This window comes from Diospyros lotus, chromosome 15 (assembly GCF_014633365.1).
Source record: "Diospyros lotus cultivar Yz01 chromosome 15, ASM1463336v1, whole genome shotgun sequence".
Taxonomy (NCBI): Eukaryota; Viridiplantae; Streptophyta; class Magnoliopsida; order Ericales; family Ebenaceae; genus Diospyros; species Diospyros lotus.
The window spans coordinates 24,264,441-24,280,197 of NC_068352.1; the positions used below are offsets into that span (position 1 = coordinate 24,264,441).

At 34.9% G+C, this 15,757-nt stretch overlaps 1 protein-coding gene across 1 annotated transcript in view; it reads left to right on the forward strand.

Annotated features, from left to right (window-relative positions):
* The first annotated feature begins 563 nt into the window (after positions 1-563).
* Positions 564-15,757, forward strand: part of LOC127791648 (protein STRUBBELIG-RECEPTOR FAMILY 3-like) — an 87,833-nt gene continuing 72,639 nt past the window's right edge. Inside the window, exons 1-4 of the mRNA XM_052321625.1 lie at positions 564-956; positions 2,812-2,941; positions 3,032-3,103; positions 3,226-3,291. Of these exons, the coding sequence (XP_052177585.1) occupies positions 842-956; positions 2,812-2,941; positions 3,032-3,103; positions 3,226-3,291 (383 nt within the window). The 5' untranslated portion in view covers positions 564-841. The remainder of the gene's footprint in view (positions 957-2,811; positions 2,942-3,031; positions 3,104-3,225; positions 3,292-15,757) is intronic.

A 15,757-nucleotide genomic window follows, 5' to 3' on the forward strand; every position in this document is an offset into this window, starting at 1 on the left:
CTCATGGTTATAAAAATTATAAAATGAAATAATTATAATTAGTATATCTAATATATGTGTTGATTGTTGAGAATATTCCTATTTTAACAGGTTAAACGTATTTTATTCATATTAATAGGTTTTTATTCGTGTTAATGTATCGTGTCTGTTTAATAAGTGGGTTACCGTGTCGTGTCTGTTTAATTTGTTTGTTAAGTAAGTTATGCCTATTGTGTTGTATAACCTATTTAATAAATATGTCCGTGTTAGGATTGAAGATTTTGACACGATTAATTAATCATGTTGTGTTCGTGTTTATCATAATCATATTATATATGTGTCGATATGACACAATTATGGCTCGTCAATCTATTTTGCCACCTCTAATTGACAGGGTAAATTTAAAATTATTATTATTATTGCTCCATCTGTGTGCAATAATACTAAATCTATTTTGCTGCTTGCTTCTTGCATCTACCTGCATTTGTGATAATTAAATAAATAAATACTAAATTTTTTAGCCAAAATAAATGTATAAAGGACACTTATCATCCGTCGTCCTCCTCCAAGTTCAAGCTCTCTTTACGCTCATTTCTGATCCCAGATTTGACTTGTCTTTCCTTTTTCTGTCTCGTACTTCCTACCTGCTTGGAATGCAATTCTAGTTTATTGGCTGCTGGATTTCGCGGGATTTCGGTTTTGCGAGGCGAGTGGTGCTTGTGAATTGTAGAGCTATGATGAGATCACTGACATTTGTTCCGTTTTTTCTTGGCTTTTCAGATCATTGGAGGTTGGTCCGTGGGCAATGTGATGAGAGGTGGCTTGTTAGAAAGAGGGAATTGAAGCGAGAGGCTGGGTTTGAATGATGGCTAGCAAGAGATCTGCTGTAAATTGTCTGAGCTGTGCACAGGTCTTTACGGCGTTTGTATTGATCTATGCGGCACGACTTTTGCATGGATATACTAATCCTGCCGACGGTAAAGATGAACTCACTCAAGTACTTCTTACTTTCTTGTGCTGGTTGGTTGATTAGAAATTGAAGGGGAAGAAAATAAACAAAAACAAAAAAGGAAAAGAAAAGGAAGAAAGAGACAGGCTTCTGTTACCATGCCTCCTTAATTAAAACCGAAAGCTCATGCACAGTAAGCTAGAGGGTAGTGCTTTCTTGGTTCAATTGGACCAGTAATTTTTTTTTCTCTTTTTTTGGCTATTTTTATTTTCCTGGGGTGGCGTTAAATGAATTGTGTAATATTTACTTTGAATATTGTTGTCTTCCTGTGCTTCGGCTACAGCTCCTGAGTGATAGTCTTAAAATTCTGATGCATTCCCTCTCTAAAGCATTTTTGCTTTTGAATTTCTTCTTGTTTATGAATGCGTTTTCTACAACTTTTGGATTGTATAACTGGTTGTTACTTTATGCCCTCCATTGGAGTTTAAAGTTGATAAGTTTCTGAAATTTTCTCACAAACGTGGTGTATTATGCCATTCTTTTCCGTTGAGACAGAAAAGAATGGCATGTCATTTTCTTTTTCATGTTGAGACAGATAAGTTACTTCTTACTTTCTTGTGCTGGTTGGTTGATTAGAAATTGAAGGGGAAGAAAATAAATAAAAACAAAAAAAAAAAAAAAAGGAAGAAAGAGAGAGGCTTCTGTTACCATGTCTCCTTAAAACCGAAGGCTCATGCACAGTGAGCTAGAGGGTAGTACTTGCTTAGTTCAATTAGAGCTGGCCCAACAAAACTGGGGCCTTAGCGAAAAGGTTCCTTGAGGCCTTCGAGTATTAATATAAAAATAAATAATATATTTTTTTTATACAAATATTTTATTATTTTATTAAAAAAATTAAAATTCAATCAAATATAAAATATAATAATCTCTTAACAATAATAAATTTTTAATTAAAATATAATATCTAAGATATAAAAAAAAATCAAAATAACTTATTACAATAAATAAAAAAAAATAAAATTAATTTTTCTTGAAACTCTAAGAAGATCAATGGAAGAAAAAATCATACATTCATGATTCTCTTATAGAAGAAATCAAAATAAACTATTAAATTGATAGTATTAAAAAGATAAAATTCATCAATAATTAATAACTTTTCATTTTACAAATATGTGTTGAATAAAAAGTATATATTTTATTTGATTATCCAAGTCAGTTAATAAAATATTATTATTAAAAATATATGTATTATAATTTTTAAAATTTGAGACTTTTTAAATTTGGAAGTCTTATGCCATGGCATAAATGGCTTAATGGTTGGGCCGGCACCGAGTTCAATTGGAGTAATTATTTTTTTTTCTTTTTTTTGGCTATTTTTATTTTCCTGGGGTGGCGTTAAATGAATGGTGTAATATTTACTTTGAATATTATTGTCTTCCTGCTTCGACTACAGCTCCTGAGTGATAGTCTTAAAATTATGATGCATTCCCTCTCTAAAGCAATTTTGCTTTTGAATTTCTTCTTGATTATGCGTGCGTTTTCTACAACTTTTGGATTGATAACTGGTTGTTGTTTTATGCCCTCCATTGGAGTTTAAAGTTGATAAGTTTCTGAAATTTTCTCACAAACGTGGTGTATTATATCTTCCTTTGTTTCTCTTGTTTTTTCCGTTGAGAATGAAAAGAATGGCTTGTTATTTTCTTTTTCATGTTTCACATTCCCCGAAACTATATCTGCCTTTCTGGGAACTTTCTCCTAATTGCCTCCTAGATTCCTTCTTGCGGCATCTTTGATGCTTTACTAAAATTTTTCCCATTGCTGCCTCTTTTCCTATGGAATTTCTCTATCATTGTTCACTGGATTCATTTTCTATGCTGGATCAGTTGCTGCAATTAATGGTTTATATGCTGCACTTGGATGCCCGTCGCTTCCTGGATGGGTTCCTAATGGTGGAGACCCATGCACTGAGTCTTGGCAAGGAGTTGTATGTAACAATACAGATATTAGTTCAATGTATGGAAACCCTTCTGCTATTGCATCTTGAGATATGATTTTGTCAACAATGCCAACTTTCAATCCTCATACAATTGTACAATTTTTCAGAATTCTTATTGATGCAAATTTGGGAGGAGAACTAGGTGACAGCTTAAGCTCATTTTCTTCTATCAAAGATATGTATGTTGCAACTCTCTCTCTCTCTCTCTTTCTCTCTCTCAGACACACACACACAGTATGATGCGTGCACTTTAATTTCTCTATTAATGCCATCCCAATGCTTTTGCTATTATTTGTTGCAGACAACTGAGCAACAACAACATTGGGGGTAGCATTCCTTCCAATCTTCCAGTGACCTTGCAGACCCTGTACGTAATGCCATATTATATTGTGTTGGATTTGTTTCATTTTGTACTTCAGGTTATTTATGATCTTGAATTTCCTTAGCATTTTCTATCCATTTATGCAGAACATATAATAGCCTTTACCTTTGACAGTTTCCTTTCAGATAATGAGCTAAGTGGAAGCATCCCAAGTTCTTTGTCGTCTCTAACTCTACTGTTCGCTATGTAGGTTTTCTCCCTCTTTTCTCTATGTTATCAAGGTTGCTTGTTGCAAAGAGTTTGGTTCGCTGACAATATATCTTTTCATGTTTCAGGTCTCTCAACGGAAATCAATTGACTGGAGAAATACCCGACGCCTTTCAGAGCCTTATAGGGTTGTTCAATCTGTAAGGCTTTATTCTTTTGATAAGTGTCTACCATCACGTTTTACTTCCCCAGTTGTTGGTTATTCTTAGACTATTGATCTTGATGCAGAGATTTATCCAACAACAATTTGAGCGGGCAACTTCCACCCTCACTGGAGAATTTGTCATGTCTAACTACTCTGTGAGTAATTTATCTCACTCATGCACTTGCTTTACACCCATTCCATCTGTGTGAATGAAGCTAACATTGTAATTGACTTGACAGTCATTTGCAGAATAATCAGCTTTCTGGGACTCTTGATGTTTTGCAAGATCTTACACTCAAAGATTTGTACTCTTCTCAACCATGAAACTGTCGTAGAATGCTTATGTTTCAAGAAAAATAACTGTATAACTAAGTTGGTAGGGTGAGATACTGTCAGTCTGTAGTTTCTTGACCTACATTTTCTTTTCCCTTTATTTTGAACAGGAACATAGAGAATAATTTGTTCAATGGGCCTATACCTGATAAGTTGCTGAGCATTCCCAATTTCAAGTAAGAGCCTCAGCTCTAAAATTTTGGCTTATTTCTTCTTTTTATGCATACTTTAACATATGAGGTTGGTGTAGATGTTTGATATTCTCTTTTCTCTGAAATTTCATTATTTGTAGTGAGTGTACTTATGAGAAGCACCTCATAATAAGATAGCAGTTAGATACCTGAAGATCATCTTACCATTTGTTAGAACACTTCACCTTTATTTACCAATTTTGTAAAAGTCTTCATTGCATCTGAGATTCCTAGCTTTCATATTTTCTAAATGAACAAATTTTTTAGTGTTGTTAGTGAATTCCAAAAAAGTAAAGTTGTCTTAAAAGAACAGGTAAAAAAAGACCCGGTCATATATGTAATTGTGTAATTGTCTGAATAGATAAAAAAAGATTGTTTTATGTTGAACGCAGTGTCATTACATGTAATGTAACACTTCTTGTTGGTTTACTTTATCAATCTGATGAAATGCAATTTCCTTGACTAGTAAGTTATGGAATGTAATGTAACACTTCTTGTTGATTTTAATTAGCATTATCTTAAGATAGACATTAATGCATACTGTTACCACATCTAGCTGTGTGAGCTCCTGCATTTTCCGAAAATCACCCTGTTTCCTTTGTGTTGGTTGTCATGGCACTCTTGCTTCGAAGTGATACATTTCATAATTTAATAATTACAAAATTTAGGATCCTTAGATGGAGCTCCAATTATGTTTCACCTATCATTTAAAAGTAAATATGCTGCAAATATCCATTCCTAATGCCACAGAAATTTGAATGGAGTGCAGATTTTTTTCTTTCATTTTTAATTTTATCATCACTGTACGTCCACATACCTACCCTGTATAGGTTTCTAAAGCACTAATTAATCAGAATAATAAGGCTCTCTGCAGACTGTTATTCTCAATTGAAACTGTTGCTTCAAGTCATATCTGATATACAAATCAATTACGTGTTCTCATCTTTTTGGTCTTCGCAAACTTTTTAGGATGTACAGAGGAGACACCTAAGAGATCAATCTAAATTTGTTTTTTTATACTCGTAATTTCCAATTTTATTTTTGTCTTACAGAAAAGATGGGAATCCATTCAACAGTACTACTATTGCTGGGCCACCATCCTCGACAACACCACCATCAACTCCAGCCCCACCATTTCCTTGGCCACCATGTTGTGGAAAAGCTCCATGGGGAGAGGCTGATGGACCATGTGATGGACCATGTGATGTACCATGTGATGGACCATGTGAGGAATCAAAGGCCAAAGATGCAAAAAAAACTACCAATAGGGTAGCTTGGATAGCAACTGCTGGGGTGGTGTTATCACTTGGAATTTCGGTATTAACAATTTTAAATTTCAAGTCAGGGAATAGCTTGAGCGGTAAAATAAAGAGTGCGCTGGAGTTCCTTCGGGAGGTCCTGCAGTTAGAGTCCAACATAGACAGTGCTATAAAAACCCAATCCTCCGACCTAGGTGAGATAAAAACCCGGTTGTCCAACCTAGGCAGTGACATAAAAACCGAATTCTCCCACCTAGGCAGTCAGATAAAATGCCAATTAAGCTTCCGCCCATGCCCCTGCCCCTACCACTACCCCAAGCCTTGCTGTTGCCCCTGCCCCGGACACCCGTTCTAAGTTTTATCTTGCTTATGCTTCTCCTCTTTTACAAAAAGAAGTAACTTCCACCCAATGGATAGCTATTGCAATAGTCTGGAATGTTCAAAATTAATAATTATGACGATTTAGCTAAACTGAGTATTCGAAAAGGGCATTTCTTTTGACTTGTACTTTTGGAATTGTTGAATTTTATTGTCAACTTTATAAATGAATTCAAAATAAATCATTTTTCGTGGTCAAGATGTTATATATTTAAAAATAAATATTATATTATTTAAAATAAATTGCACTCTATGTTTGGCTTGACTTGACTTCATTGCATATTAATTAATACTAGTGGATCATCGCATGGATATCGTAAAGAAAAAAAAAAATTATTAAAGTGAAAGTTATATAATTTAATAGTTACAATAAATGAAAATCAAATAAAGAAGTAAAAAATAAATAAAATAATCGTGTTACAATCATGAGAATACAACAAAAGGATTATAGATTTTGAAAGATTTCCTTATATGCATTCAAGGGTAGACGAACAGTTAAAAGCACATAACTCTATCCCAAAACCATATAAAAAATAAACCTAAATTAACATGTAATATAATAAGCAATGCGTAAAAAATATAAAAATTACACAATAACAAGAAAAAAAAAAAGAATAAATAATAACTAACATTTTTATTCTGAAATATGTATTCAGGGGTAGATGTTTTTTTTTTTATTATTTTCACGTGTATTTGTTTCATATGTGTGTACCACACGAACCCTTAAGGCCTAATTTTTCTTTGTTGCATTCACATCACGCACTTGACAGAATAGTGGTGTTATGTTACACCAGAAGACCAAATTGGATAAAAAAATACAGTTAAAATTTACTAAATAAAAGTAAAGAAAAAGAGAAAATTTGAGAAGAATAATCAAGAAAGAAGAATAGAGGAAATGGAAGGGTTGAACGAGAATGGAGAGGATGAAGAGAGAGATATTTGTTATCTTTTATTAATTTCTCTTTCTTCAAATTCTCCTATTTATCTCAATTTATCAAATCACATGCCACCATTAAGTTTCTCTTTTTTCCCACGCTTTGCCACACAATTCGAATCTTACTCACTTAATATAATTTTCAAAACACAAATTTAATTTGCATTTAATTTCTCCAAGTCTAACATATAGCACATCTTCGAAGTAAACTAATGGGAAAAAGGAGAATTAAATAAATGACAATAATCAATTAAGTTGAAAAATAAAATTATGACATTTAAAATTATAAAAAATAAATTTAAATTAATTAAATTGTATGTAAAATAAAGATAATTTAAATAATTAATTAATTATATAAATAATAATAATCAAATTTTTAAAATTGATTATCTATACATGACTTTACATATTTCTCCTAACAATTAATTACTACATTTAAGACAGGTCAAATTTTTAAGGAAGCAAAAAAACAAAAAAAAGTTAAAAAATAAAATTATAACATTTAAGTTATATATAAAATTATAATATTTAAAATTATAAGAAAATAAATTTAAATTAATTAAACTATATATAAAATAAAGATAATTTAAATAATCAATTAATTATATAAATGATAATAAATATAATTAAACAGAGGTAGAATATTATTTTTGCTCTCAGCACATTCCTTATGATTGTTATTCTCAATAGAAGCTATTGCTTCAAGTCATATCTGATATACAAATCAATTAAGTGTTCTCTCTTTTTGGTCTTCCCAAACTTTTTAGGATCTGCAGAGGGGACACCTAAGGGATCAATCTAAATTTGTTATTTTATACTCCTAATTTCCAATTTTATTTTTGTCTTGCAGAAAAGATGGGAATCCATTCACCCCATTACCTTCACCCACATCCCCCACAACACCACCTCCACCCCCACCATTTTCTGGGCCACCATGTTCTGGAAAAGCTCCAGGGGAAAGGTTGATGGACCATGTGAGGAATCAAATGCCAAAAGATGCAAAAAAAAAAACTACCAATAGGGTAGTTTGGATATCAACTGCTGGGGCGGTGTCATCATTTATAATTTTGGTATTAATAATTTTGTGTTCCATGCCAAGGAAGCCAGAATTACCAATTTTCTTTGTCGCCCCAAGGGCGCCCGAGCAGCTTCCATCGAGGGTGAAAAAGCTCAAAAATCCATATTCGAATTCCCCTACACCCACTTGCTTGGATGTGCCGCAATGTCCCTGCCCTCCACCGACTAGGGTCTCGGTGAGACGCCCGCAAAGTTGCGCATGTAACGACTTGTTAGTGAATTAAGAGTTTTATTTGAATTATGATTCATTATGTAAGATAATTTAGCATCGAGAATTTAGTGCTAGAAATATTGTGATTTAATGAGATCATGAGTGAATTGATTTAGATGTTGAGTATTAAGGCATGGGCCTTAGCAATGAATTGAAAATTCTTAAATACTGGGCCTAAATTAGGTTTAGGCCAAGGGTTGAAAGGTCTAATGCAATGGATAGTTGGAAAAATTAAAATAAGCCCATCGCTAATGGATTGTGGTACTGGAATTAGGTTAACTTCAAGTGCAAATTGTGTTGTATTTTGTTAAGTTAAAAGGAAATGAGTTGAACCCAAGTTGAAAAGTTAATCCATTGGGCCTAAAAATGAGTTGGGCTATTGAATTGGGCTTGAGCCCATGTGCATAATATGAGATGTTTTAATTAAATGAAAATGAAATGGTGAAATAATCAAAGAGGGTTTGCCTTATATGTTGAGTGTGAAAAAGCAAAGGGTAAAATGGAAATTTCATAAATGGGTATTTTATATAAATAATTTTATGTGTATTATTGGGTGAAAAGAAAATGAGAAAAGAAAAGAAAAAAATACAAATGTCCAAAATGGGTTTAAGGAAGGCATTGGGTGTGTTTTAAAGAGAAGAGCAAAGTGGTAATTGGCCAAGGGGATAGTTGGAGAGCTAATGGCAGCACATTTCTCTCCCATACCTCCTCATTTTTCTTGTCTTTTTTTGCTCTCTCTCTTCCCTCCTTTCCCGATCGGCCATCTCATTTTCTTCTTCTTGGTGTTCTTATTCATCTCTTCTTTCATCTTCTTTTCTTCTTCCTCCATTGTTAATCTCCATTGAAGCTTCAAGTGAAGGGATTACAGCTGGTTGTTTCTTATTCTCTTGGTTTAAGCATCATTAAAGCAAGTTCTTATTGCATCTTTTTTTGGTTATGTAAGCTTTCTACCTATCTTTCTCCATTGAGCAAGTCTACTTCCCTTGTTTCTCTTAAAAATGTAAGTTCGTCTATCTTCGGTTAATTTTTCATTTCAAGGGAAAGCTCTTTTAAGCTTTTGAAATTACTTAAATCTCAAGCTTTATCTCTTTTAATCTTGATTGCAAAAAAAAAAATCTTGAAATTCCAGAAGGATTAGATCCACCAAGAACTCAACTTCTCCTATTTGAATCTTCCTATTTTTGTATCCTGAAGAAGTTTCTAGAGACTTCCCCATTGGGGTTGCCACAATCATACGACAATTCAAGTTTTCTGATTTTTCTTCTAATATTTCAGCAAATACATGTGAAATGAATGAGTGACTTGCGCCTGAATCCATCAAAACATGCATGGGAATACCAGATAATAACATAGTACCTTCAATTATGGCTGAGTCTTCTGTCGTATCTTGTCGTGTCAGATGAAACACTCTTCCTTGCTGTACTCTAGCATTCTTGGACGTCCCCGGAGATTGGCTCATCAGTCGCGGTTTGGGACAGTCTTTTGCAAAATAACCCGTCTGCTAGCAGTTGAAACAAGTGATTCCTCTCTTTGGATAGTTTTGGTTGAGATGTCCTTCTTCTCCGCAGTTGTAGCAACCTTTCATTCCAAGTCGGCACAGCTTCTCATGGTGTTGCCTCTGGCATCTTTGGCACGAAGTACTAGGCTTGAACTTCGGCCTCTAGAGTTCCAGCTTCTTGCCTGCTTTATGACTGCTCCCTTGCTGACTTTCGCCTTAGATAGCTTCGATCCGGCTTAGGTTAGCCTCAATGGTAAAGGCTTGCAATACCACTTCTGTATAGGACTGAGTACTTATACTACTCAACGCCCTTTGAATCTTCAGATTCAGCCCTCCCAAAAACTTCTGAGCTTTGATCCTTTCGTCCCCTTCATAAATAGGCATGTACCGGATTAATTGGCTAAAAGCATCCTCGTACTGGGCGACAGTCATGTCCCTGGTTTGACTTAGCTCCATGAATTCTCTTTCCTTCTTCATTCTTAAATTCAGGGGAAAGCACTTCTCATTGAATAGTTCCTTGAATCATTCCCAAGTGATGAAGGGTGCCCTAGCTCGAGGGGTTATTGCCTTCTTGACTCTTTTCCACCATCTATCTGCTTCGTCTTGAAGCATGAAAGTGGCACAGTTGATTTTCTTTTCTTCTCCACAATGCAGGTGGTCTAATAGCTTTTCTGTTTGCTCAATCCAGAATTCCCCTTCGCTGGGGTCTGCGCCAAGTTTTCCTTGAAAGATGGGAAGGTTCTGTCGACGATAAAAGTCGAGCATGTTGACCGTATGGCTGTCTCGGGAGTGAGTTTCTTGTATGAATCCCACCATACTCCCCAGTATTCACTCAATTTGATCCAGTTGACTGCTTCCAATCTGCTGGCTAGAGTCGCTTTCCGGGTGCCCACTTGTGTTCCCTTCTATATTGCCAACTTGTTGGTTGGGCGTCCTAGGTCCTACTGCTAACCTCCTTTGAGTATTCACCATCTAAAAGAAAGTAACATTTTGGATTAGATAATAAAGTCTTGCCATCCAATAAGGTAACTCCTTCATTAATTCTACAGATATTATATATTCGGCTGCAAAATGTCATGGGTACATACTACATTAGTCACATAGATCATAAGCAACACGTTATATAAGTCACGTAGATAGTTAGAATATTTCTGGCTAGATCTACTTTGGTCCCGATGACCTCCATATCCAAACGTTCTTCTCATCTTTAGAGTCGTATGGTGGTGCCTCGGGATCGTTCATCACTTCTTCAATCTCTTCCTTGTCTTCAGAGTCCGTGTCCTCGAACTCGAGAAGGTCATCTCCGGCCCAGAATATAGGTATGTTGTCTTCCTCTTCTGCTTCAATCGGATCACCCATTCCTTCATCCCCTTCTGCCTCAATCGGAGCTTCAATTCCTTCCTCCTCTTCCTCCTCAAGCGGGTCTTCCATCTCTTCGTCGGGCTCATCCGCTAGCACCAGCTCTTATAGCTCTACTAGTAGCTCACGAATCCGTGCACAATAAAGACGAAAATTAAGGAACTGCCTGCCATGTCGAACCCAATCTGCAAAATCCTGCAGGTCGCCTTCCAAGACACCGACCATCATATCTATTTAGAGCTGGACTAGGTTAGGCCAGAGTCGATAACTCAGGGGTACATCGTTAAGGATCTCTTCCATTTGGACTAGGTGTTCCATGACACCTTCGTTTGGTTCTGGGATCCGATTCTCCAGACGATGGGTCCAATGATAAAGCAAGACCTACTCCGAGAAGTTTCCAGCCATCCTGTCATTACAACTTCCATTAGTACCCCTAACTGTCCTCAAGTTGGTACTTCTCACCTGCTAGACTTAGTCTAAGTTTTCCTTCCTAGGTACCCTACTTGGTTGAGCTCTGATACCAACTGTAACAGCCCACCTTCTCAGGGCGTGTTATGCCTTAGGAAATTTGGACTTTTTTTTTTTTTCTAAGTTACATTATTCCCGAAATTTCCTAAGACCTATCTAGTGCTTAATTTACACACTAAAGATAAATACAATTTTATAAAGCAGAAGCTGAATCGAACCTGCTCATGGCATTACATAAATAACTGAACATGACATTTATTACAAAATTGATACATCAATTACTTAAAATAAATTAAAACGTACATAATTCTTGAACTATTAACATTTCAACATACCATGGTACATTTACTTGTTTTTTGACATCTCGTGTCACTACACATCTCCAACCTCTGTATCATCACTGCAAATCCCGACTAGAACGTTGAATGTTCCAGGGGCGAACCCAAGTTAGATAATAAATCATCTAAATAAGGGTACACAATGCTATGTCATGTGTGTATGCAATGTCTTACCTCGTAGGTGTCAACTGCACCCTCATGCTACCTACCATTCTAGCGGCCACCTCTATCGAAGCTGGGGTGTATGGGTGCACCCTTGGTAAGGCAGCGGTGCCAATTCGTACTCCCTACAGCCTCATATGCATGTGATCAATGACATTAACGTGTATTTATGCATTTCATAGTCATATCATGGATGCAATCTACATGATGGGTACATTTCATAGTATGTCAATATGATGTAAGCATTCTCGAAGATATAATAGTACTAAGCTTGAAATGGTACACTTACAGCTAAGTTGTCTCGAAAAGCATGCCGGTCTTGAAAATCATGCCGAGCGGCTATTTCTCAATCTTCTTGCCCTCAAGGACTCCTAAAACATCAATTTATTTTTAGAATATCATTTTACTATTTTTTTCATAATTCCTTCAATTTTTCTTTTATTTCTAAGCCTTATCTCTTCAAAATTATATAATAATTATCTAAACTTCCAAAAAATCTAATGTTTATTTACTAATATTCCTTAAATAATATTTCTAGTATTCTGGAATTTTCTTGGAATTTTTCAATTTAAATTCCTATTTTTTCCTTATTTCAATAATAGAAAAACTACTTAAATAAATAATAAAATTAGCATTTTCCAGAAAAACTTTCACAAAATAAGAAATAAACAATATTCCAAATTTTTTGGAAATTTTTGAAATATTTTCAAAATTTTTTTCCGATTTTATTTCATTTTCTTTTCTTTTCTTGCTAGTGCGTGGGAGGCACGCGCCTTCTTCCCACTCGCGGGCGAGTGCAGCCACGCGCCCGGTCTGGTTCTTTTTCTCCAGCGGCTTCCTCGCCGCCGACGAACCTCCCGAGCTTCGAAACGAGGTCCTAACCCCCCTAAACTCGACCTCCCGAACCCAAATATGGCCTTAAAATTGAGAAAAAGGCACAAGAAGTACCTCGATTTGTCGATCAAAGGCGTGGCTCCGGCGACTTGCGCATTTTCCGGCGAGCTTGATTTCTTCTTCTTCGCTGCTCCGTTAGCCACCAAATGCTCTAGGAAGTTTTCCCACGATGCAAGGATCACAACCCTACTTTCAAAACTCGCAAACGCTGCCCCAATCGACTACTTTAAGAAGTAAAAATTTTTGGATGAATGGGGTTGCTTGATCGCGGCTATTTATAGCCAAACTCGACCGCGAACGGTCAAATCAAGGGTGCCACGCGTCCCTGAGGCCATTCCTAAGGTCATTTCCCATTAAACGCCCCCCTCTTCCTGATTTCTTATTTGCAGGCGCGGCCAAAGCATGGCGTGCGCATACTCCGATCTTCTGCCAAATTTTGCATTTTTTTTTTATATACAGATATATATATATATACCTATACATATACACCTTTATATTATACATATATACATACGCATACATTTATACATATGCCTATTTATATTCATGCATACATACCTATACATATACATTTATGCTTATTACATGCCTATTTACATACTTATATTTACATATACATTCATACTATATTTTCTGGCATAAGCATATAAATTAATTACATATCATATAAACATAATTAAACTAAATTAATTACATAACACTAAAAAAATAAATTTAATAAACATTTAAAACTCTAATAATTTCTTTAGGGACACATACCTTATATCATTAAATAAATTTCGCTACTAAATTTATACATACTCATTGAAATTTCTCTAGAGCCTAAAATCAGGATATTTACGGTATCTCAGGGTATTACACTAACCCCACTGAACTTGCCCTCCATAACTAATTTTTCTTTACCTGAAATGACAAGAATAAGTAAGATAAGCCACAAGGCTCAGCAAGTATATATATAACAAATGAAGTAATGGAATCAAGGCATGGATGAACCAAAAATAAAGTACACTCGACTCCCTGGATATAAATAAGAATCATTTATTCGTTCCCCGTCATTATCATTATCCCCATGCCATCATCATTATGCATTTTATGCAACATCTCATTCTTATGAATACATAGGTTCTCATGCATCACATCGGCCCTCAAGGTCTTCCATTGACATGTTTCATGTCGGCCCACAAGACCTTCCATTCACATGCATACATATATATATATATATATCATATGCCATATCACACATCATGCCATGTGCTCATATGAAACTGTAATATCCCGAGAGCCCAGGGTTAGGTCTAAGAAAGGACTTTAGAGAGGCTAGTATATATATTGATGATAGTAAGGAAGGAAACAATACCAACTGGATACTTTTTGAGTTGAATGTGAATAAATAACTCATGGGTTAAGCATGCTTGAGTTAGGGTAGCTCAAGGATAGGTAATCCCTAGAAAATTCATGTAGTCCCATCAAGGTAAGTTAATCTAGTCCTTCCTATACTCGATGCGGGATGTTACACGTGGTATCAAAGCTGACCCTTGGAGAAGGCGGTCCGATGAGGGCGAGGAGTGGCGTTGGGGTATGAGGGCCCGAACAAGAAGTGGTTCCTAGCAGATTTCTTGGATGGCAGCCCCCAAAAAAGAGAAGATCTATGACCAATTGTAAGGTCAGCCCCCAAAGGAGAGAAGATCTGTGACTAATTGTAAGGTTACATAACGAGGACGTCATATGCTCAAGGGGGGAGAATGTAATACCCCGAGAGCCCAATGTTAGATCCAAGAAGAGACTCTAGATGGGTTAGTATATATATTGAGGATAGTAAAGAAGGAAACAATACCAACTGGATACCTTTTGAGCTGAATGTGTATAAATAACTTTCAGGTTAAGCGTGTTTGAACTAAAGTAGCTCAAGGATGGGTAACTCTTGGAAAGTTCACATAAGGCCATCAGAATAAATTGATCTGGTCTTTCTTATCGTTCGATGCGGGACGTTACAGTGCATTCCAAGAATTAGCAATTTTGTTTTGGAATTTGTAATTATGAAAATAAATTCAAAATTGAAACATGAAAAAAATATCACTTAAGGTTCCCTTTCTTCTTTATTCTTCTCTCTATCTCTTTCTCTTCTCTTGTCTCTTCTTCTTTGTGTCATCACCTATCTCTTTGTCTCTAATAAGCAAAAGCAATAAAATTTTCTCTCATGTAATGGAACCCAAAATGAGTATGTGCGAAATTCATATTGGATTTTAACAGTATTTTTGTTGTAATTTCAAAAGGAGAAAGAGGAGAGCATTTTGAAAATTTTATAAAATTAATTAACATTAATTAGTGGCAAGAAATTATGAGTTATGTAGAAGTTAAGTTCAAAGGAAATTAATGATATTTCTGTAAATATATGATGGTTGGCGTCTTTTAGCCAAACTTTAGGGATACGTAAAATCTACCACATATATATATATATATATAGATCAAACACTTATTTATAATAATATTATACTGATTTTTATTGAAAATAAAATATATTTAACCCAAGTAATATAAAGGTAAATTGATTAAATACTCTATGAACTTTGATTACTTGGTTCGAGCATATCCTAAATTTTAAAATTTATGAATTAATTTATATATATATTTTAAATTAGCCATAATATCCCTAAACTTTGTCCATCTAAAAAAGTGTCATGACTAATTTTAAAAAATTTAAATATTGATTGGGCGAATTTTAATTTCTTTTTTCTGTAAATAGAATTTTAATTTCAGTTAGTGTTTGATCCAAATGGACAAAATTAAAGGGATATATGGTCAATTTATCTAGATACACAAGGAATTTATGAAAAAATATCATCGTAATAATTGATAAATTATAATTTATTTAGTTAAACCCATTTATTTATTGTTGTTGTTTGTATATTTTGATTGCTACACACACTATCGTCTATAAATACATTTACAAGAATGCAATGATTTTAAAATTCTTGAGTAATTGAGAGATAAAAATTG